The sequence below is a fragment of the Phoca vitulina genome, unplaced genomic scaffold (genome assembly GCF_004348235.1).
Source record: "Phoca vitulina isolate PV1807 unplaced genomic scaffold, GSC_HSeal_1.0 scaffold58, whole genome shotgun sequence".
In the NCBI taxonomy this organism is placed as follows: Eukaryota; Metazoa; Chordata; class Mammalia; order Carnivora; family Phocidae; genus Phoca; species Phoca vitulina.
Window position 1 is genome coordinate 6,541,364 of NW_022589761.1, and position 22,729 is coordinate 6,564,092.

The following is a 22,729-nucleotide window of genomic DNA, read 5'->3' on the forward strand; positions in this document are numbered from 1 at the left end:
AAAATCTTTAAAACAAAAAATATGCTGTTGCCAAGAAACGCACTTCAGATATAAAGATATAGGCAAGTTGAAAGTAATAGAATAGAAAAGGATAATCATGCAAACATTAATCAAAGAAAACCAGGAGTGGCTGTCTTAAAAACACACTTCTAGGGCACCTGGGTGGCTCAGTTGTTAAGCATCTGCCTTCGGCTCAGGTCGTGATCCCACGGTCCTGGGATCGGTCCCTCATCGGGCTCCCTGCTCAGCGGGAAGCCTGCTTCTCCCTCTCCCATTCTCCCTGCTTGTGTTCCCTCTCTCGCTGTGTGTGTCTCTCTCTCTGTCAAATAAATAAATAAAAATCTTAAAAAAAAAAAACAACTAACCAAACAAACAAAAAAAACACACTTCTAAATAATCCACGGGTCAAAGAGGAAGTCTCAAAAACATGTTGAGCTGATTATGGTTTGGGAAACCATACTACTAATTTTGGAAATAAATACTACATATATAAATTGGTATATGGTAAAAACCAAAATGTATTTTAGTGAATGATAACCAAAGAGACTTACCTGAATTTTAAAAATGAGATGTTAGTGAAAATGGCATTTTCATCAGAAAGAATACTCTCTATTGATAAATAAATGAACCATATGCAATTTTAAAATACTGCTTTGGTTATTTAATTTTTCTAAGTAAATAAAAATTAAAAATTATTCATAGAAAAAAGACATTGAAATGAATGAAAATAAAACTGAATGAAAATTTAAAAAACAGGGGCGCCTGGGTGGCTCAGTTGGTTAAGCGTCTGCCTTCGGCTCAGGTCATGATCCCAGGGTCCTGGGATCGAGCCCCACATCAGGCTCCCTGCTCAGCAGAGAGCCTGCTTCTCGCTCTCCCTCTGCCTGCTGCTCTGCCTGCTTGTGCTCTCTCTCTGTCAAATAAAAAAAAAAAGAAAAAGAAAAGAAAATTTAAAAAACAATGTATCAAAATTTGTAGGAGGCAGATAAAGCAGGGATGAAAGGGAAATTTATAGCACTAAGTGCATATATTAGAAAAGAGGAAAATTCTCAAATTATTAATCTAACTTCCCAAAACAAGACCTAGAAAAGAAAATAATGGAAAACGAACAGAAGAAAGAACAAATCAAAGTAAGAACAGAAATCAGTGAAACTTAAAACTTAAAAAAAAGATAGGAAAAATCACTGAAATTAAGAGCTGGTTCTTTGGGAAGATCAATAAAATTGACAAACTTCTAGAAAGACCACCACCACCACCACCACCACCAAAACCCCCAAAGACACAGATTACCAATACCCATATGAAATAGCAGATATCACTACTTTGCAGATATCAAAAGAATAAGGGAATACTACAAACAATTCTACACATAAATTTGACAACTTAGATGAACAACTTACTTGAATCACAAAACTACCACAACACACCCAATATAAAATGTGAATGGCCGAAAAACTATTAAGGAAATTTAATCTATAATCTGTAACATATTCCCCAAAAAGAAACCTCCAGGGTCAGATAATTTCATTTAAGAATTTTGCCAAATATTTAAAGAACACAATCTCTTCCAGAAAACAGGATACTAGTATTACCTTGCTGCTGAAGACAGAGACAGTATAAAAGAAAAAAATACACAGTCTACTATACATTATGAATATAGACACAAAAAATCCTTAAAAAACATTAAAAAGGAGAATTCAATATTATATAAAAAGAATTTTACGTGACCAAGTGGGGTTTACTCCAGGGATTCAATGCTGGTTCAATATTTGAAAATCAATCAAGGTAATCTACCATTTCAATAAACTAAAGAAGGAAAAAAAAATCAACACAATCAAATCAACTGATATAGAACAAACATTTGACCAAATTCAACTCTGATTCATGATGAAAACTCAGAAAAACAGGAATAGAGGGGAACGTCTTCAAATTGATAAAGTATCTACAAAAAAATTACAGCTAATATTATACTTAAGGGTGTAATAGTAAATCCTACCTTGAAGATCAAGAAGCAAGAATTTATCCTCTCACTATTCTTGACATAATCCTTAAATTCTTGTGTATGCAGTAGGGGAAAGAAAGGCAATAAAAGGCCTATAGATAGGAAATAAAACTGTCCTACTTACAGATAACATGATTATGTAGAAAAATTCAATGAGTCATTAAATTTCTAGAACCAACAACTGAGTTCAGAAAAGTCACAAAGTAGAAGACAAACATACAAAAATCAGTTGTATTTCTATATATTAGCAATGGACATGTGGACACTGAAATTAAAAAATACATACTATTTATAATCACTCAAAAATACATAGTAGTGTAAAACAAAACATATGTAGGACTCTTATGTTGAAAACTATACAACAATGATGAAAGAAATAAAACAAAATATATAGACACAGTGTGTTCATGGATTGGAAGGCCAAGCACCGTAAAGATGTCAATTTACTCCAAATTGATATAGAGGTTTAAATGTAATTCCTATCCAAATCCAGCGAGAATTTTTGTAAATGTACTATTGCTACTGTAACAAATGGCTTAAAACACAGATTTATTATTTTACAGTTTTATATGTTAGAAGTCCGACATGGGTCTCACTGGGCTAAAAGCAAGTTGTGGGCAGGCTGCATTCCTTTATGGCCTTTTGGAGGCTCAGGTGGGACCTTCTTCTATCTTCTCCTCTATTCTCCTCCTCCTCTTTCTTAATCTTCTTGTCATTTCCAGCTTCTAGAGGCTGCCTGCCTGCATTCTTTGGCGCATGGCCCTCTTGGTCTCCATCTTCCAAACAGGCAACAACAGGTAGAGTCCTTCTCAAAAGGCATCATTCTGACTTCCTCTTCTGTCTCTTCCATCTTTAAAAAGACCTTTGTGATTACATCATGCCCGTGTGAATAATCCAGAATAATTTATTTAAAGACAGGTGGTTAGCAACCTTGATTCCATCTTGCAATCCCTTGCTATGTAACCTGGAAATTCACAAGTTCCAGGGATTAAGATGTGGATATATTTGTGAGGCCATTACTTTTTCTATCTTGGTAAATATAAACCAGATTATTATTATTATTATTTTTTAAAGATTTTGTTTATTAATCTGACAGAGAGAGACACAGTGAGAGAGGGAACACAAGCAGGGGGAGTGGGAGAGGGAGAGGCAGGCTTCCTGCCGAGCAGGGAGCCTGATGTGGGACTTGATCCCAGGACACTGGGATCATGACCTGAGCCGAAGGCAGACACTTAACGACTGAGCCACCCAGGCGCCCCCCCAGATTATTATTTTTTTAAAGATCAGATTATTCTAAAATTTATATGGAAAGACATATGAGCTGGAATGTGTAAAGTCCTTTTGATAAAGAATAACAAAGTGGGAGGAATCACTCAACCCAATATCAAGATTTATAGTATAGATACAATAATAAAGGCAGTGTGGTATTAGTAGAAACTGGCCCTTGGATCAATGGAACAAAACAAAGAATCAGAACTAGATTCACATAAACATGCCCAACTGATTTCTGAGGTATAAAACAAATTCAATGGAGGAAAGACAGCTTTTTCAACAAATGGTGCTGGAGCAATTGGACACTACAGGCAAACAAAAACAAACAAAAAATCCTCTACCTAAGTCTTATACATTATAACTCAATAATATCTCAGTCATATATATGATACAATCATATAACACAAATTAACTCAAAATGGATTGTAGACTTAAATGTGTAACATAAAACTATAAAACTTGCAGGAAAAAACAAAGAAAAAATTGGGGGGATTTAGAGCTAGGTAAAGAGATCTTAGAGTTGATACCAAAGCATGATTCATAAAAGAGAAATCTGATAAATTAGATCTCATCAAAGTTAAAATCTTTTGCTCTGCAAAAGACTTTGCTAAGAGGATGAAAAGACAACCTACCCACTAGAGGAAAATCCTTGCAAATCACATATCTTGCTAAGTACTAATATCTAATATATATAAAGAACTCTCAATATCCAACAGCAAAAACCCACACACAACCCCCCCCCCAAAAAAAGGAAAAACAGACAAAAGATATAAACATAAACTATACGGATGGTTAATAAACACACAAAAAGTCACTGGTCCCAAGAAAGTTCAAAACCCAGTGGAGTAAATTCCATTAGTTTTCAAGGCCTGACAGTAATCCCCTGTGCCCTGAGACTCTACCTTCCAGGTTGGGTCTCTGCCCTCAAGGCCCATGGCTCATGGTCATTCTTCCTCTTTTCTTGAAGGGTAACACATGTTTATAGTTGAGTATCTTGATCAGCCCATTTCCTGCCTGTAGAATTTTGGAAACCTGACAGCCTTGTTATTTCATCCTGTCTCTGTTCTTGTCAGTCCAAGCTAGCAGTGTTTCTGCTGATACAAAATTTGCAAAGACCTTATGGGTTGTGGGTCTTCTTTGTTTGTCACAGGGATCCACACAATTAGTCAGGAGGCAGGACAAACTGTCCACACTCAAAAAAAAAAAAAAGCCATCACTGTTGGGCAACCATCTCTATTCATTTCTATTGAGATGGTTGATTGGATCCATGAGTCACATACCTAATCTCTTCAGCTAAAGTTGTCCAGGCACACCCTCTCTCCAGAGCAAGCTTTCTCCAGTGAATCTCCTAATTACAGCATCCTTTGCAGTTTGGATAGGCTAATTCCCCCAAATAATCAGACTGTGATTCCTTTTTGCATAATAGTTACTTCCTCAATTTCTCTTTTCTTTCACATTTTACTATAAGCAGCAAGAATACACCAGGTCCCACCTTCAACATTTTCCTTGGAAATTTCCTCAGCCAAGTATTCAAATTCATCACTTACAAGTTTGCTTTTCACACAACTATAAAACACAATTCAGCCAAGTTTTCTGCTATGTAATATGAATCATCTTTCCACCAGTTTCCAGTAATAGTTTTCTCATTTTCTTTTGAGCCCTCACCAGAAACACTATTAAATGTTAATATTTGTAGTAACATTCTCCTCATGAGGATATATGTATCCTCTAAGAAAATAGCTTTCTCAATCTTGCTCTTTTCTTCCTGAGCCTACACCGTACCATCCCTAAGCCTAACAGTCTGTTTAAGGCAATCTAGGCTTTTCTATCATGTGGCTTAAAATTCTTCCAGCCTCTACCCATTGCCAAAATGCACTTCCACATTTTTAGGTGTTTGTTTTAGCAGAGCCCCATTTGCTGGTACCAAAATCTGTATTAATGTCCTGGAGCTACCATAAAAATCATCACAAATTTGGTGGTTAAAACAACAAGAAAATTGCATATATTTATAAAGTAGCACACTTATAAAATTAAATTGAATGGACTTGATTTTAAATGGAAAAGTTAAAAATTATACATTTAAAAACAGAAAAATCATACAGAAAACTTCGCTTCTGCCACTTCTTTGAATTTTTGCAGGGACATTTCAAGTGGGTAACATTTTGTGGACAAACATTTGCATAATATCTTTTTTGCCCCTTCCCTCTTTAGCCAACTGAGATATATTACATCCCACAGATTTGCATGAGGAGGGCTTACTATAGGATTGGGAGTAAGGGAAATGTAAAATGTGAAATATAGGTTTAGGATATTTGCTGTTTGTCCTAGGGTACCAAAGGAGTCTGGGACTGGCCTACCTGTTTTTAATGTTTTCAGTATAATGAATACAGTAGCAATGTGTCTCTTCTAATAATACTCCATTCCATCCCCTCCTATAAGTGATATATATTTTGGTGGGTATAGTAACTATGATAGGAGAGTAGAAATTGCGGGAGATCTTGGGAAACAGTTAAGAGCATAAATATGTAGAGGTTCCCAATGATGACTATACAAATACTTTTGACTTGTTTATATAACCTCCTATACTGGAAGTTCTAGTAGGTAAGAAAACAGCCTAGTCATCTGTGAGTTCATAATTGTATTTTTAAGTTTAGCCATTTAAAACACTGTCTGTTAGTACACCAGATTTTCTAGTACCTCATACACAAGACCTATAAATGAATTTTATGTACTATATAGCAATAAAATAAGTATATGCATACAATGCTCTACTGAAAACAAAACATGGCTATTTCAGGACATAATTAGTAAACCAGGAGGCAGGATAGCACATGTAGGAATGCTAGATAATTTATTTTTATGACAGCCACAGAAATGCATAGGAGAGAAGAAACAAATGAGAGTAGAATATCCAAGAAAAAGTGACTCACACATTCCCAACATCTTTGGTTGGTTGAGGCTAGAACAGATTCAGTTGTACTACTACCTCCCCACTCACTACATACCCAGGAAAAAGGATAGGCTTACATCCTCAGTTGTGAGTATAATTCTTTTGTTAATTGCCAATTGTTAGCATATAATAGTATTTATTCATATACAAATATAGATTTATTCAAATGAAACAATTACTAGATTCTCGTATTTATGAATACAGACCCTATAACTTACCTATTTATTTTATTCTAGTATGTTCAAACTGCCCACACTCAAAAAACAAAACAAACCCCAAACCTCAAAAGACCCCAAATCCCTGTAAGCATAAATAATTATTTGTAAAGGCTAAATTCCACAATGTTCTGTCTGGCCAGACAAGGCATTATATTTTCTATGACCCTCTCAAGTCTGAATTCTTATCATGTCGGAATTTCCTTATCACCCACTTTTTTTTTCTCTCAAGTTATCTGCAAGCCCTGGACAAGGATGTTTCCATTTATTATCCACTGGCAATTGCTGTCCCTTTCTGTAAGACAGACGGCCTCAATTGGGGGGCAGGGGAAACTTATTTAAATTTCCACTGCATTTTATTATACAGAGTAACAGTGTATACAGTAAATATATGTTATAAATAATCAGGGGCTTTCAGTAACACTGTTCAAGGTGCTGCTGAATTTACTGTTTTCACAGAAAAGATGCTATAGATGTTATTGTTTTAGCAGATTTCCAATTCTCAAACATCACAATCTCTCCAGTGATTTTTCTCTTTTTTTTAAAGATTTTATTTTTTTCTTGAGAGAGAGAGAGAGCGACAGAGACCACAAGTGGGGAGGAGAGGGAGAAGCAGGCTCCCCGCTGAGCAGGGAGCCCGATGCGGGAATCGATCTCGGGACCCTGGGATTATTACCTGAGCCCAAGGCAGACACTTAACCAACTGAGCCACCCAGGCACCCCTCCAGTGATTTTTCATTTGAGAAGTTCAGAGACCCACATTTCCTGAGAAAAATCAAGGTATAAAGGCTTACTTATATATCTATTTCATAATTCTGTCTACAGTGACTTATTCTCCCAAATTTTACTCATCTATGTCACTTCTTGGTCTCCCTTTCTCTAGTATGAATTCTTTGATGTTGAATAAGGTGTAAGTTATGGCTAAAAGTATCCCTATAATCATGACAACTGTAGGACTCCCTCCAATATGAATTCTCTGGTTTTGTGTAAGGTTTAAGCCACAGCTAAAGAGTCTTTTTAAAATTTCTTACATTCATATACTCATGACTAACAGTCTTCTTACAATTATAACACTATATGGATTTTTTTAGAATTCTCCAGTTGGATGACTGCTAAAAGACCTTTCTCCACATTGCTTACAATCAGAGATTTTACTCTCCAAAGTGAATCAACTCATAGTCAGAAAGGTCTGAGATGTCTGGCAGTTATCTACCATAGCTGAAGAAACTTGCATATACCCTTGGACTGAGTAATTCATCTTAATATAAGATTAACAGAAATACACACACACATGAATATTTATAGCATTTATAGCAGTATTTTTATTATAACACAAAATTAAAAAATACCAATATCCATCAAGAGGATAAATATGGTATATTTTAAAATGGAAGAGTAAAGAGAATGAAAATGAACACATTACTGCCACATGCAATAATGTATGAATCTTAAAAATGTTGAGTGAAACAAGACACAAAAAAATTCATGACACATGATAAAACATACATAAAGTTTAAAGACATGCAAAGACTACTTCATGACGTTATAAGCCAGGTACATGGTAATCTTTGGGGAAGTAACAACTTTTTTATTCCAGAGCATAAGGAGAAATATATTTCATATTTTCTTTTATAAAAACTGATTTTATGACCATTTTGTATCTTGCCTCTGCATGTATTATGTAATACTTTTTTAAAAAATAAACTGAGTCAACAGAACTTGAAAACTTAAAAATTAGCTTCATTTCTGATAGAGTTCAATAACAATGATCATACCCATTATATATGCTAGTAAACAGTAGATAGTTATGTAGTTGGTACTTTATTATTACATTTGTGATTAAAATTACCTTATTAAAATGTTTTAGCATGCTTTTTTTTTTAAACTAAAGTTTTACAATAACTTGGAAAGGGTTTACAAAGAAGTCACATCATTTATTGCATTTCTATGTTTTCTCCCTTGTGAGTTCTCTGATGGACAATGAGGTTTCTCTTATAACTGAAGGACTTACCACACTCATTACAAATATAGGGTTTCTCCCCTGTGTGAGTTCTCTGATGTACAATGAGATTTGTCTTCTGGCGGAAGCACTTCCCACATTCATTACATTTATATGGTTTCTCTCCTGTATGAGTTCTTTGATGATGAATGAGATATGACTTCCTGCTAAAGGCTTTCCCACACTGAGGGCATTCATAGGATTTCTGTCCTGTATGTATTTTCTGATGTACAGTGAGAGTTGCTTTCTGGCGAAAGGACTTCCCACATTCATTACAGATATAGGGTTTCTCCCCTGTATGAATTCTCTGATGTAGATTCAGATTTGTCTTCTGACTGAAGGATTTCCCACATTCATTACATTCATATGGTTTCTCTCCTGTGTGAGTTCTGTGATGATCAATGAGGTATGACTTCATCCTAAAGGCCTTCCCACAGTGAGGACATTCATAGGATTTTTCCCCTGTATGTGTTCTCTGATGTGCCACAAGGGTTGTCTTCTGGCGGAAGGACTTCCCACATTCATTACAAATATAGGGTTTCTCCTCATTATGAGTCTTCTCATGAAGAGCAAGGGTTGTCTTCTGGGAGAAAGATTTTCCACATTCATTACAAATATAGGGCTTTTCCCCTGTATGAGTTCTCTGATGTACAGTAAGGTTTGCCTTCTGATGAAAGGACTTCCCACATTCTTTACAAATATAGGGTTTCTCTCCTGTATGAATTCTCTGATGTAAAGAGAGTGTTGTCTTCTGGCGGAAGGACTTCCCACAGTCATTACACTCATACGGTTTCTCTCCTGTATGAGTTCTCTGATGACGAATGAGGTGTGACTTCAATCTGAAGGCATTCCTACACTGTGGACATTCGTATGATTTCTCCCCTGTATGTGTTCTCTGATGATCAGTGAGGGCTGTCTTTAGGCGGAAGGACTTTCCACATTCATTACAAACAAAGGGTTTCTCTCCTGTGTGAGTTCTCTGATGATCAATGAGATAGGACTTCCTTCTAAATGAATTTCCACATTGATGACACTGATAGGGTTTTTCCTCTGTGTGAATTCCCTGATGCAGAATCAGTACTGATTTTCTGCAGAAGGACTTCCCACATTCAGTGCATGTATGTTTTTTTTCAATATTGGTTGCTCTTCTCCTTTTATTACACTCAGATGGGTTTTCCCTTCTGTGAGCTCTATTATGTGTAATTAAGCCTCCCTTTTTAAGGAAGGCTTTCTCACAGTCATTATATCCAAATGACTGTGCTGGAGTTTCCACCTTATGATACTGCATAAGTACTTCATTATGACTGACAGCCCTGCCACGTTGATTATGGGATTTGACTCCAGGTTGAGCTGTCTCCACTTTAGCACTGAGGAGTGATTTCCCATATCCATTATACTCATTAAGTCTTTTTCTTGCAGGACTTAGATTACTGATGATTAATTCTGAAACATTTTTAAAAATCTTTCCATGAGTGTCATATTCAGGAGGTAGATTTTTTGAATTAATAGGGTTTTTGCTTAAAGTAAATGTCTTTTCATACGCATTACTGTTTTCCTTAATCAGTTTTTTGTGGTTGATGAATATAACTGATCTAGAAAACTTATCTTGGTGTTCCTTGAATTTCACTAAAAAGTCTTCCTCTTTCCAATTTTCTTCTACAAAAGAATATAATTAATAACAATTTGTGAATCTTCACATATTTGCTATGGAAAGAAGTTGTACTAGTATCTAGCATATGAGATCAAGAAAGACCCAGGACAAATTACTCCCTGCCTGGGAAAAGACACAAAACCTAAATAAAAACCCTGCCTCAGTGTGGAAAAAAATAAAAAATTAAGCAATGTACATTATCAACTTTTGCACTTTGTACCAGAACTTCATACAGAAAGTGAAACAAATACACCAAGCAGTGAGGAGAAGACAAAGAATGGTGAGAGACCGATGCTTGGATAGGTGGATTCAGAAGCAATGAAGTGAACCTTTCAAAGACAATAAACTTTAAGTAGGATGGACAAGAAAAATTAGTAGAAAAGCTTGTTCAAGAAAAATACTAGAGGAAGGATTACTTTTGGAGAACACAGATCAGAGCCTATATTTTTATACATTCATCCCTAGATGGTGAGGCAAAACACTTCCAGTTGTTCCACCACCCCTTTCCATGTAGCTATCAATGGCTAATTAATCTTTCCAAGTATCAATTTCCTAGTGTTTAGAGAGACACTTTTTCTAAAAAGATACATTTTAGAGAGAAAGAGTACACATGCAAGTGGGGGGAGAGGGAGAGAAGCAGACTCTTGAGGAAGCAGACTCTCCAGTGAGTGCAGAGCCTGATGCGGGGCTTCATCTCAGGACCTTGAGATCAAATCAAGAGCCAAAATCAAGAGTTGGACTGTCAACCACCTGAGCCACCCAGGCACCCCTAGAAAGACAATCTTTTTTTTTTTTTTTTTAAGATTTTATTTATTTATTTGACAGAGAAAGAGACAGCGAGAGAGGGAACACGGGGGGGTGGGGTGGGAGAGGGGGCAGGGAGCCCTATGTGGGGCTCAATCCCAGGATCCTGGGATCATGACCTGAGCCAAAGGCAGATGCTTAACGACTGAGCCACCCAGGCGCCCCGAAAGACAATCTTATAGCCTAGGCTCTAATCCCCCATATAGCTGGGAATCATTTTCTCTTGTGAGAAAAGAGCTAAGAAAATACTTCCACAGGAATTATAAAACTGGGGGTACATTTACTGGCATATTCATATTGCTATTATCTATCCTTCTAGGATGGTTCAGTAACAAAAATCTCATGACCATCAATTGTAACTATTCCTCTTTGTAGACTTACTTTTTCATGTTTAAAGACTGCTGCAAGTCTTTCCCCAATATAATAACTTTTCTTAACTCAGTTTTCCATATGCTGGACAAGATTAGATTGTTCATTCTCATTCTAAATCATTAACTTTAACCTTCATTTCTCTTATAATTTTGTAGCTATATTTGACTTCTGTTACTCTGCAATCATCCACATCCAATAGAACAATGTTAAACCTAGGTTTTTTTCCTTCAGTCCATTACCCTCAACACGAACATAAAAGGAACCTCTGTAAACAAGACTTTAAATCACCTAGATTCACTTTTTATACTCAAACAAGCTTTCAGCGTTGTCCACGTATCTGACAAATCTCACACATAACAACAGAAGGCCTCATATTTATTGGCTTATAAATATCTCACTTAATCACATGCTTTGCTCATGTTCTTTTAATCAGTTGGCTTGCCTTCCAGTCTTATTTCTGCTCATATTTAGATAATTAAAAAAAAAAATGCTATCATTCAATGATATGAAAATTCCTTCACTTATTTTCCCCCACCACTTTAAGCACTATTTCTTTATAACTTGAAAATGGTTATAGTCTAGGAAAGTCTTTTTAACAAATCTTTTTACAAGCTTAATCAAGTCATAAATATTTCATGAAAAGTGCAGATTTTGATAGTAATCCTTTTTCATAGAAAAGAATACTTTATTGGTTATCTCCTTTGAACTCTTCTGAGTGTACATTAACACTGTGTATCCTACCTAGATAGATAGTGCTTGGCAGAATTCAACCATTTCAATCAGAATCTATACAGTGATGGCCTGAGCAGGTACATCTGAAAGGAATTACCAGTATGAGCTTTCTGAATAGAGGAAAACATACCTCCTCTGATAGCTCCACAGTTAATGAAGCAACTACTGAGTCCTTAACATATTATATACTACAGCAAAAAAGATTCGAACAGAGGATCTTATCCTCTTAAGGAAAGAATCCTTAAATATAAACCATGTATAATCAGGTATCAAATTATATAACCATATCCAAGAGTTGTGTTTTAGTTAGTAGGTAGCATGGGAATTTAGAAAAAGAATGTGGAGTAGTTAAGGAACAATTTATGGAGAAAAAAAATCTCAAGACTTAACTTAAAAGATATATAGTATATGAAAGGGAGAACACAACACAATGAAAAGTACATACATCTTGACAAATCATAGATGTGTGGAGAACATTGAGGAGACTAGATCAAGTGGAAATTACCAAGTTTTCCACAGGGAGAAAAATAAAGCTGAAAAGACCAAATGAAGGCTTATTTTAGTAGTCCTTGAATCAAGAATTTCAATTTCATATAATAATAAGGAACAATAAATTGAAAGAGTTAAGACAAAATTAGAGGAAAGCCAAGATGTAATTATTATAGTCAAGACATGAAATAAGGTAACATCATTTTGTATGACATCAGTGAAAAATGAAAATATGGGAAGATGTAAGTAAATATATCTCACAGGCTGATAAACATAATACAAATTGTGAAGAGATCCACAAGAGATGGTGATAGAGACAGAAAAAGCTGGTATCATGGTAGAAATAAAATAATTTGGAAATAGATAATGAGGAAGAATTTAAAAGCTAGGCAATTTCATGATTTTCATTTCAACATAATGTCACAAAATAGATGAAACATCAGAGTTCAGAACTCCTGAAGTACTACAATGAAGGTGGGAGAAATGTGCTGAGTATGTCGGTGTTAGAGACATCTACATAAAACAAAGAGCTTCAGTCCTCAGAATGGATGAGATTACTATAATTTAAAGGCAGATCCCTTGAGGTCAAATCAGAGAAATAAGACTGAGAGTCTAGTAAAACAATATACATTTAAAAATATATGTATCAGTGACTATTACATGCCAGGTATTGTTCCAGGCAATATGGCTAGTAATGAAGAAAACAGACCAAGTTGGAAATAATCACTAAGGGAATCAGGATAAGAATAAGTAATGTTTTACTCACACCAAGGGTTGACTTCAGGTGTGATGATCAGCCATATAAAATGAACCACAAAAGTTTACTGGAAGAAAATGATAACTGTGGAATTATCAATCTAGCCAAGGCAAGTGAGTTTTAAAACCAACAGCTAGATTTGTGGTGAGAAGGGGAGCTTATTAGACTTAGCACAGAAAACAAATCTGAGGTAATAAAAAGAAAAAGAAAAAAAATGGAAAGCAGTGAGAAGAAAAACATTAACCAAGAATATTCTCCTTTAAAAATAGATTTAAAAATCCCTAAAAGAAATATATACAACGGCAAGAAGATAAAGGACTGAGCCTAGAAAAAGACACAAATCAAGAAAAAAGATCTAAAGGAAGGCTTATAGTACATTTTGATTGAGTGGCAACTATCCTTGATAACATCAAGCAAACTAGAAAAGAATATTATATTGGGAAAGGGATATTTAAAAGTTTAAATTTTGCAGGCATGATGATCATTTAAAAGTTTAGGAGCCTTTAAAAAGACAAAATATTTCAAAGGTGCCACCCACCACATGACCATTTTAAAATTTATTCTCCACTAGACTTTATCTACCTGAAGAATCAGAAACTCACCTAAGCAGGCATGACCTGTAAATGATGTCCATGGCTCTTCTCCTCGTTCCAACTTGAGGATCACATCAGGTTTGGTCATGTGACACCCTGATAAAGAAAAATTTGGATTAAGTTGCTTAGGCTTCAATACATTTGAAAAATTAGTACAGTACATTTTCAATGCAAATTAAGATACTTCTTCATGTAAGAGAAAACTTAACATCTTGTTCTGGGTAAGTACACAATTATCCTTTCTGTTAACAAATGATTCATCACCTCTTAAGCCTGAAATTCAGGGCATAATTCAGGCACTTTGAAAGGAAATGTATACTACTGGAATTTTCAAAGAGAGTTTTTCTTACCCACAGAGATGAGATGGCAATAGTTTTCCAACATCACATCCATGTAGAGAGTCTTCTGAGCAGGATCCAGGTGCTGCCACTCCTCCCGAGTGAAGTCCACAGTCACATCTTTGAATGACACTGATGACTGCAATGTATTGGGACTATGATCAGAGTAAGCTGACTAGATATTGTGGACTACTTTTGATCCTGCTCCTTTGGGGCATTCATATGAATATAAAGAAAGCCAATCATTTTTGTCTTGTGATTTACATAGTAAGATAAACAAAAGTGAAGGCAGAAGTAACTGTCACTGAATTTATTTAATAATTAATTCTAAAAATATTTATGTGAAGTCGCTTTGTACCCCCAAACTGCATTCGTTTACTGGAATGCCAAGACATACAAAGCATGGTCCCTGCATAGCCTCAAAGCAAGGAACACATATCTTTAATAAGGTATGTATAAACACAAACCTGCTAGAAGGTGTTACAGGTACTACAACAAAAGAATATACAAGATGCAGTATATTACAAGGGGAGCACAACTGAGGAGGTAAAATTTTTCCCTGTCAAGATTATGTTATGTGGGAAGAATATGGTTTTAGAATGCATAGGAACAACTGGCATCCAAAACTAATACAGTGAATTGGTCACAAAAACGATCCCTCAGATAATCATTATTTAGAATTAACATAACATATATTTCTGAACATAATATATAATAAATGACAGATGGCACTGAAAATAATCAAAGCAAGCAAAAACCGAAGAATTTATTCTTTTTTTTTTTTTTTTTTTAAAGATTTTATTTATTTATTTGACAGGGAGAGACACAGCGAGAGAGGAAACACAAGCAGGGGGAGCGGGAGAGAGAGAAGCAGGCTTCCTGCGGAGCAGGGAGCCTGATGCGGGGCTCGATCCCAGGACGCTGGGATCATGACCTGAGCCGAAGGCAGACGCTTAACGACTGAGCCACCCAGGTGCCCCCCGAAGAATTTATTCTTAATGGACAGCAACTGCAATGCGTAAGAACTGTTCAGTTCATGACTTTTTCTTGCATGAAGGTAGCAGAAACCCTACAGCTCCTGAGGCAGAATTTAGAACTGGCAGATAAGCTGGAGATTTAGAAATAAATTCATTCATTCATTCTTTCTTTTCTTTCTCTCTCTCTCTCCCTCTCTTTCTTTTCTTTTCTTTTCCCTTCCTTCCTTCCTTCTCTTTCTTTCTCTCTCTCTCTTTCTTTTTTTAAAGTAGGCTCCACGCAGTGTTGAGCCCAATGCGGGCCTTGAACTTACGACCGTGAGATCAACACCTGAGCTGAGATCAAGGGACGCTTGACCAATTGAGTCAGCCAGGCACCCCTGGAAATAAATTATTGAAGTGAGAGAACTACAGAAAGGATAAGAACCAAAATCAGAGTATAAACGCTGCCAGAACTCCAGGTTGGTAGTTAAACTAAGCAATTGTTGGAGAAATCACAGAGGACTTAGCAAAAGATACCAGAAAAGAGTTCTGAAAAATAGAAGTGCACCTACACCTAGTGAGATTCTGAGATTTCTGCATTTTTTTATTAACAGCATTACATAACCTGCTCATAGCTCAAGCAGAAGAAAACTGAAGCCTTACTGGATGGAGGTGTCAGAAAATTGCAGCTCACAGAGCAGCAGGAAATATAGGGGGTGAACACTGGAAGAAAGAGCCCTACAGAAAGTAAGCCCTAAAATATAAGTATAAACACCAATTCCTTAATAAAGAGCTAAAGTATGTGAACACAAAGAGAACTGACCTCCCCTCCCCTAAGGGGGCTAGGGTTAAAAGCAGCAGGTGGAAGCTGAAAGAACTGAGCTGATATATCAGCTGCTTTACACTTGAGGGTGGGGGCAGTTTTAAAGTTCGATTTCAAGCAAATTAGTTGCCTGCTTAAAAAAAAACCAATAATCCTCAGAAAAAAAAGACAGAATGAAATTACTGTATTATTCATGATACTCAGGTTTCTAGCAAAAATTACTAAACACACAAACAAAACAAGAGGAAGGGGTATGACCCATATTCAGAAAAAGCCAGAGAAACTAATCCCTAGTGGGCCCCAATGTTGGATTTTGCCAAAAAAAGGCTTCAAAGCAGCTATTTTTAATGTGTTCAAAGGAGTAATGAAAAACCTGGGCATGGAAATAGATGTAAGTAAAAAATCAATACATGAATGAAAATGAACTATTAAAATGTATTTGATTGACACAAGAGACAACATATATAAGAACAGATGACTAAAAAACAGGTTGGGGTGCCTGGGTGGCTCAGTCAGTTAAGTATCTGACCCTTGATTTCAGCTCAGATCATGATCTCAGGGTCGTGGGATTGAGCCCTACATCGGGCTCCATGCTCAGTGGGGAGTTGGCTTGAGATTCTCTCTCTCCCATTCCCCCTACTCCTCCCTCCCCTAAAATAAATAAATAAATCTTAAAAAAAAAAAAAACCCAAAACAGGTTAGGATAAGAAGCCAATCAGAAAAGGCTGTATGATTCCAACTATATGATATTCTGGGAAGGCAAAACTATGGAGATAGTTTAAAAAAAAAAAAAAAGGAAGGGATAAGGGATGAATAGATGTAGCACAGAGGATTTTTAGAGCAGTGAAACTATTCCATATAATACTATAATGGTGGATATATCATTATATATTTGTGAGAATCCACTGAATATATAAGACCAAGAGTGAACCTTAATGTAAACTATAGACTTTGGGAAATAATGATGTGTTAATGTAGGTTCACTGTAATAAATGTATCACTCTAGTGCAAAATGTTGATAATGGGGAGGCTATTCTTGTGTAGGGTAAATGGAAACTCTGTACTTTCTTTTAAAAAAAGATTTTATTTTTAAGTAATCTTTATGCCCAGTGTGGGGCTTGAACCCAAAATTCCAGATTAAGAGTCACATGCTCCATGGACTGAGCCAGCCAGGAGCCCTGAAACTGTACTTTCTATACAATTTTGCCATGAACCTAAAACTGCCTTAAAATACAGAATATATTTAAAAGGATTAAAAGAAAGGGTTAGTAAAGGCACCTGCAGATTCAAAGTGAGGGGATGGAGAACCATTTATCATGCTAATGGACATCAAAAGAAAGCTGAGGAGCCATATTTTTTCAGGCAAACTAGATTTTATTTTATTTTAAGATTTTATTTATTTGACAGAGCGAGAGAGAGATCACAAGAGTGGCAGGCAGAGGGAGAGGGAGAACAGGTTCCACGCTGAGCAGAGAGCCCTATGTGGGGCTTGATCCCAGGACCCTGGGATCATGACCCGAGCTGAAGGCAGACGCGCAACCAACTGACCCACCCAGGCACTCCCAAATGAGATTTTAAACCAAAGACTGTAACAAGATATGAAGAAGGGCATTATATCATAATAAAGGGGCCTATCCAACAAGAAAATCTAACAAGTGTAAATATTTATGCTCCCAATTTGGGAGTACTCAAATATACAAATCAATTAATAACAAACATAAAGAAGTTCATTGATAAAAATACAATAATAATAGGGGATTTTAACACCACTTACAGCAAAGGAAAGATCATCTAAACAGAAAATCAACAAGAAAACAATGGCTTTGAATGACACACTGGACCAGATGGACTTAATAGATATATTCAGAACATTTCATCCTAACGCAGCAGAATACACATTTTTTTCCAGTGCACATGGAACATTTTCCAGAACAGATCACATACTGGGTCACAAATCAGGCCTCAACAAGTACAAAACAACTGAGATCATACCATACATATTTTCTGACCACAACGCTATGAAACTTGAAGTCAACCACAAGAAAAAATTTGGAAAGACCACAAATACATGTTAAAGAACATCCTACTAAAGAATGAGTGGGTTAACCAGGAAATTAAAGAAGAAATTAAAAAAAAAATACATGAAAGCAAATGAAAGTGAAAACATGACAGTCTAAAACCTTTGGGATGAAGCAGAAGTGGTCCTAAGAGGAAGTATGTAGCAATACAGGCCTATCTCAAGAAACAAAACTCTCAAATACACAACCTAACTTTATACCTAAAGGAGCTAGAAAAGTAAGAGGAAATAAAGCCTAAAGCCAGCAGAAGAAGGGAATAATAAAGATTAGAGCAGAAGTAAATAATAGACAAATAATAGAAAAAAAAAACCCCAGTAGAACAGATCAATCAGACTAAGAGCTGGTTCTTTGGAAGAATTAATAAAATTGATAACCCCGTAGCCAGACTTACCAAAAAGAAAAGAGAAGGACCCAAATCAATAAAATCACAAATGAAAGAGAAGACATCACAACCAACACTACAGAAATATAATTATAAGAGAACATTAAAAATTATATGCCAACAAACTAGGCAATCTGGAAGAAATGGATGAATTCCTAGAAACATAAATTACCAAAACTGAAACAGGAATAGAAAATTTGAACAGACCCATAACCAGCAAAGAAATTGAATCAGTAATCAAAAATCTCCCAACAAACAAAAGTCCAGGGCCTGATGGCTTCCCAGGAGAATTCTACCAAACACTTTTTTTTTTTTTTTTTAAGATTTTATTTATTTGACAGAGAGAGACACAGTGAGAGAGGGAACACAAGCAGGGGGAGCGGGAGAGGGAGAAGCAGGCTTCCCATGGAGCAGGGAGCCCAATGCGGGGCTCGATCCCAGGACCCTGGGATCATGACCTGAGCCAAAGGCAGACGCTTAACTGTCTGAGCCACCCAGGTGCCCCTCTACCAAACATTTAAAGAAGAGTTAATACCTATTCTTCTCAAAATGTTCCAAAAAATAGAAATGGAAGGAAAACTCCCAAACACATTCTACAAGGCCAGCATTACCTTGATTCCAAAACCAGTCAAAGACCACACTAAAAAGGATAATTAAAGGCCAATATCCCTGATGAACATGAATGCAAAAATTTTCAACAAGATACTAGCAAACCGAATCCAACAGTACATTAAAACAATTATTCACCACGATCAAGTGGGATTTATTCCTGGGCTGCAAGGGTAGTTCAATATTTGCAAATCAATCAACGTGACATGCTACATTATTAAAAGGATAAGAACCATACAATCCTGTCAAGAGATGCAAAAAAAGCATTTGACAAAATATAGTATCGATTCTTGATAAAAACCCTCAACAAAGTAGGGATAGATGGAAGATACCTCAACATCATAAAGGCCATATACAAAAGACCCACAGTTAATATCATCCTTGATGGGGAAAAATGAAAGCCTTTCCTCTGTGGTCAGGAACAAGACAAGGGTGTCCACTCTCATCATTGTAATTTAACATAGTACCAGAAGTCTTAACCTCAGCAATCAGACAACAAAAAGAAATAAAAGGTATCCAAATTAGCAAGGAAGAAGTCAAACTTTCACTATTCACAAACAATATGATACTCTATGTAGAAAACCTGAAAGACTCCACCAAAAAATTGCTAGAATACAGGAATTCAGCAAAGTTGCAGGATACAAAATCAACATAAAGAAATCTGTTGCATTTTTATACACCAATACACCTTTGATCAAGGAATCAAATACCATTTACAGTTGCACCAAGAACCATAACTTTCCTAGGAATAAGCCTAACCAGAGTAAAAGATCTGAACTCTGAAAACTATAGAACACTTATGAAAGAAATTGAAAATGACACAGAGAAATGGAAGAACAAATATTGTTAAAATGTCTATGCTACCCAAAGCAATCTACACATTTAATGCAATTCCTATGAAAATACCACCAGCATTTTTCAAATAGGTAGAACAAACAATCCTAAAATTTGTATGGAACCACAAAACACCCTGGATAGCCAAAGCAATCTTGAAAAAGAAAAAGCTGGAGGCATCACAATTCCAGATTTCAAGTTATATTACAAAGCTGTAGTCATCAAGACAGTCTGGTACTGGCACAAAAAGAGATGAATAGATCAATGGAACAGAATAGAGAACCCCGAAATGGACCCACACTATATGGTAACTAATCTTTGACAAAGCAGGAAAGATTAATGGAAAAGAGACAGTCTCTTCAACAAATGGTGTTAGGAAAACTGGACAGCAACATGTAAAAGAATGAAACTCGATCACTTTTATACACCATACACAAAAACAAATTCAAAATGGATTAAAGACCTAAATGTGAGACAGGAAACCATCAAAATCTTAGTGGAGAAACAGGCAGAAACCTCTTTGACATCGGCCATAGCAACCTTACTAGACAAGTCTCTAGAGGCAAGGGAAACAAAGCAAAAATGAACTATTGGGATTTCATCAAGGTAAAAAGCTGCACAATGAAGGAAACAATCAACAAAACTAAAAGGCAGCCTATAGAATGGGACTTCTCCCATTTGCAAACGACGTATCTGATAAAGGGTTAGTATCCAAAAATCTATAAAGAACTTATCAAACTCAATACCCCCAAAATAAATAATCCAGTTAAGAAACAGGCAGAAGAGGGGCACCTGGGTTGGCTCAGTCATTAAGCGTCTGCTTTCGGCTCAGGTCATGATCCCACGGTCCTGGAATTGAGCCCCGCATCGGGCTCCCTGCTCCGCGGGAAGCCTGCTTCTCCCTCTCCCACTCCCCCTGCTTGTGTTCCCTCTCTCGCTGTGTCTCTCTCTGTCAAATAAATAAATAAAATCTTAAAAAAAAAAAAAAGAAAGAAATAGGCAGAAGATACGAAGAGACATTTTTCCAAAGAAGACATCCAGATGGCTAATAGACACATGAAAAGATGTTCAACATCACTCATCATCAGAGAAATACAAATCAAAACCACGATGAGATACCACCTCACACCTATCAGAATGGCTAAAATTAGCAACACATTAAACAACAGATGTTGGCGAGGATGTGGAGAAAGGGGAACCCTCCTACACAGTTGGTGGGAATGCAAACTGGTAACAGCCACTCTGGAAAACAGTATGGAAGTTCCTCAAAAAGTTAAAAATAGAACTTCCCTACAACCCAGCAATTTGCACTGCTAGGTATTTGCCCAAGGATACAAAAATACTGATTCAAAGGGGTACATGCACCCCGATATTTATAGCAGCATTATCAACAATAGCCAAATTATGGAAAGAGCCCAAACGTGCGTCCATCAACTGATGAATGGGTAAAGAAGATGTGGTATGTGTATCTATATGGAATACTACTCAGCCATCAAAAAGAATAAAATCTTGCCATTTGCAATGACATGGATGGAGCTAGAGTGTATTATGCTAAGTGAAATAAGTCAGTCAGAGAAAGATAAATACCGTATGATTTCACTCATGTGGAATTTAAGAAACAAAATAGGTGAACATAGGGGAAGGGAAAAAAAAAAAGAGGGAGGTGAACCATAAGAGTCTTAATGATACAGAACAAACCGAGGGTTGCCGGAGGGGAAGTGGGTGGGAGATGGGCTAAATGGGTGATGGGTATTAAGGATGGCACATGTTGTGATGAGCACTGGTTATATGTAAGTGATGAGTCACTGAATTCTACTCCTGAAACCAATATTACATTATAGGTTAACTAATAAGAATTAGTTAAAAACTTAAAACAAAACAAGTTAGGCATTTGGAAAACAAACAGCAAAATGGTAGCCCTATATCCATATACCTCTAACTGTATTAAATATAAATGGACTAAACACTCCAATAAAATGGCCAGGATTATTAGAATGCATGAAAAAGCAAGACTCATATAATTCTGTCTGTAAGAGAAATATTTTAAATACCATAAATACGCTGAAAATGGAAATGGATGGAAAATTATACACAACCACTAGACATGGGAAAGTTGAGGAATGTTACTACTACAGACAAAGGGGGCATTTTATAATGATAAAAGAGAAAATACACCAGAATAACAATTACAAATGTATATGTACTTAAATAAGAAAAGTTTCTAAGTACACTAGGCAAATACTGGCAAAAGTAACATGAGACTTAAAAAAGTCCAAAACCATGGTTGATGTTAATGTTTGTCAATAAATGAAAGAACTAGACCAAAGGGGGGGGAAAATCTGGACAGATTTAGAATCTCTAAAGAACACTGACAACAACCTAACTCATTTCATATTTGTGGAGCACTACTTTATTTATTTATTTATTTATATTTATTTATATTTTTAAAAGATTTTATTTATTTGTCAGAGAGAGAGCGAGCACAAGCAGGGAGAGCAGCAGGCAGAGCAGGCAGAGGGAGAAGCAGACTCCCTGCTGAGCAAGGAGTCCAATGTGGGACTCGATCCCAGGACGCTGGGATCATGACCTGAGCAGAAGGCAGACGCTTAACCAACTGAGCCACCCAGGCATCCCTTTTTTTTTTAAAGATTTTATTTTATTATTTTTTAAAGGTTTTATTTATTTATTTGAGAGAGAGGAGAGAGCGAGCATAAGTGGGGGGAGGGGCAGAGGGAGGGAGAAGCAGACTCCCTGCTGCGCGGGGAGCCCAATGTGGGGCTGGATCCCAGGATCCTGAGATCATGACCTGAGCTGAAGGCAGATGCTTAACCAACTGAGCCACCTAGATGACCCTTAAAGATTTTATTTTTAAG

General features: G+C 36.4%; 1 protein-coding gene across 1 annotated transcript in view; it reads right to left on the bottom strand.

Moving 5' to 3' along the window:
• Window positions 1-22,729, bottom strand: part of ZNF567 (zinc finger protein 567) — a 71,344-nt gene that overhangs the window by 34,322 nt on the left and 14,293 nt on the right. Inside the window, 3 exon segments of the mRNA XM_032390417.1 lie at window positions 8,410-10,094; window positions 13,846-13,932; window positions 14,187-14,313. Coding sequence (XP_032246308.1) covers window positions 8,410-10,094; window positions 13,846-13,932; window positions 14,187-14,313 — 1,899 coding nt within the window.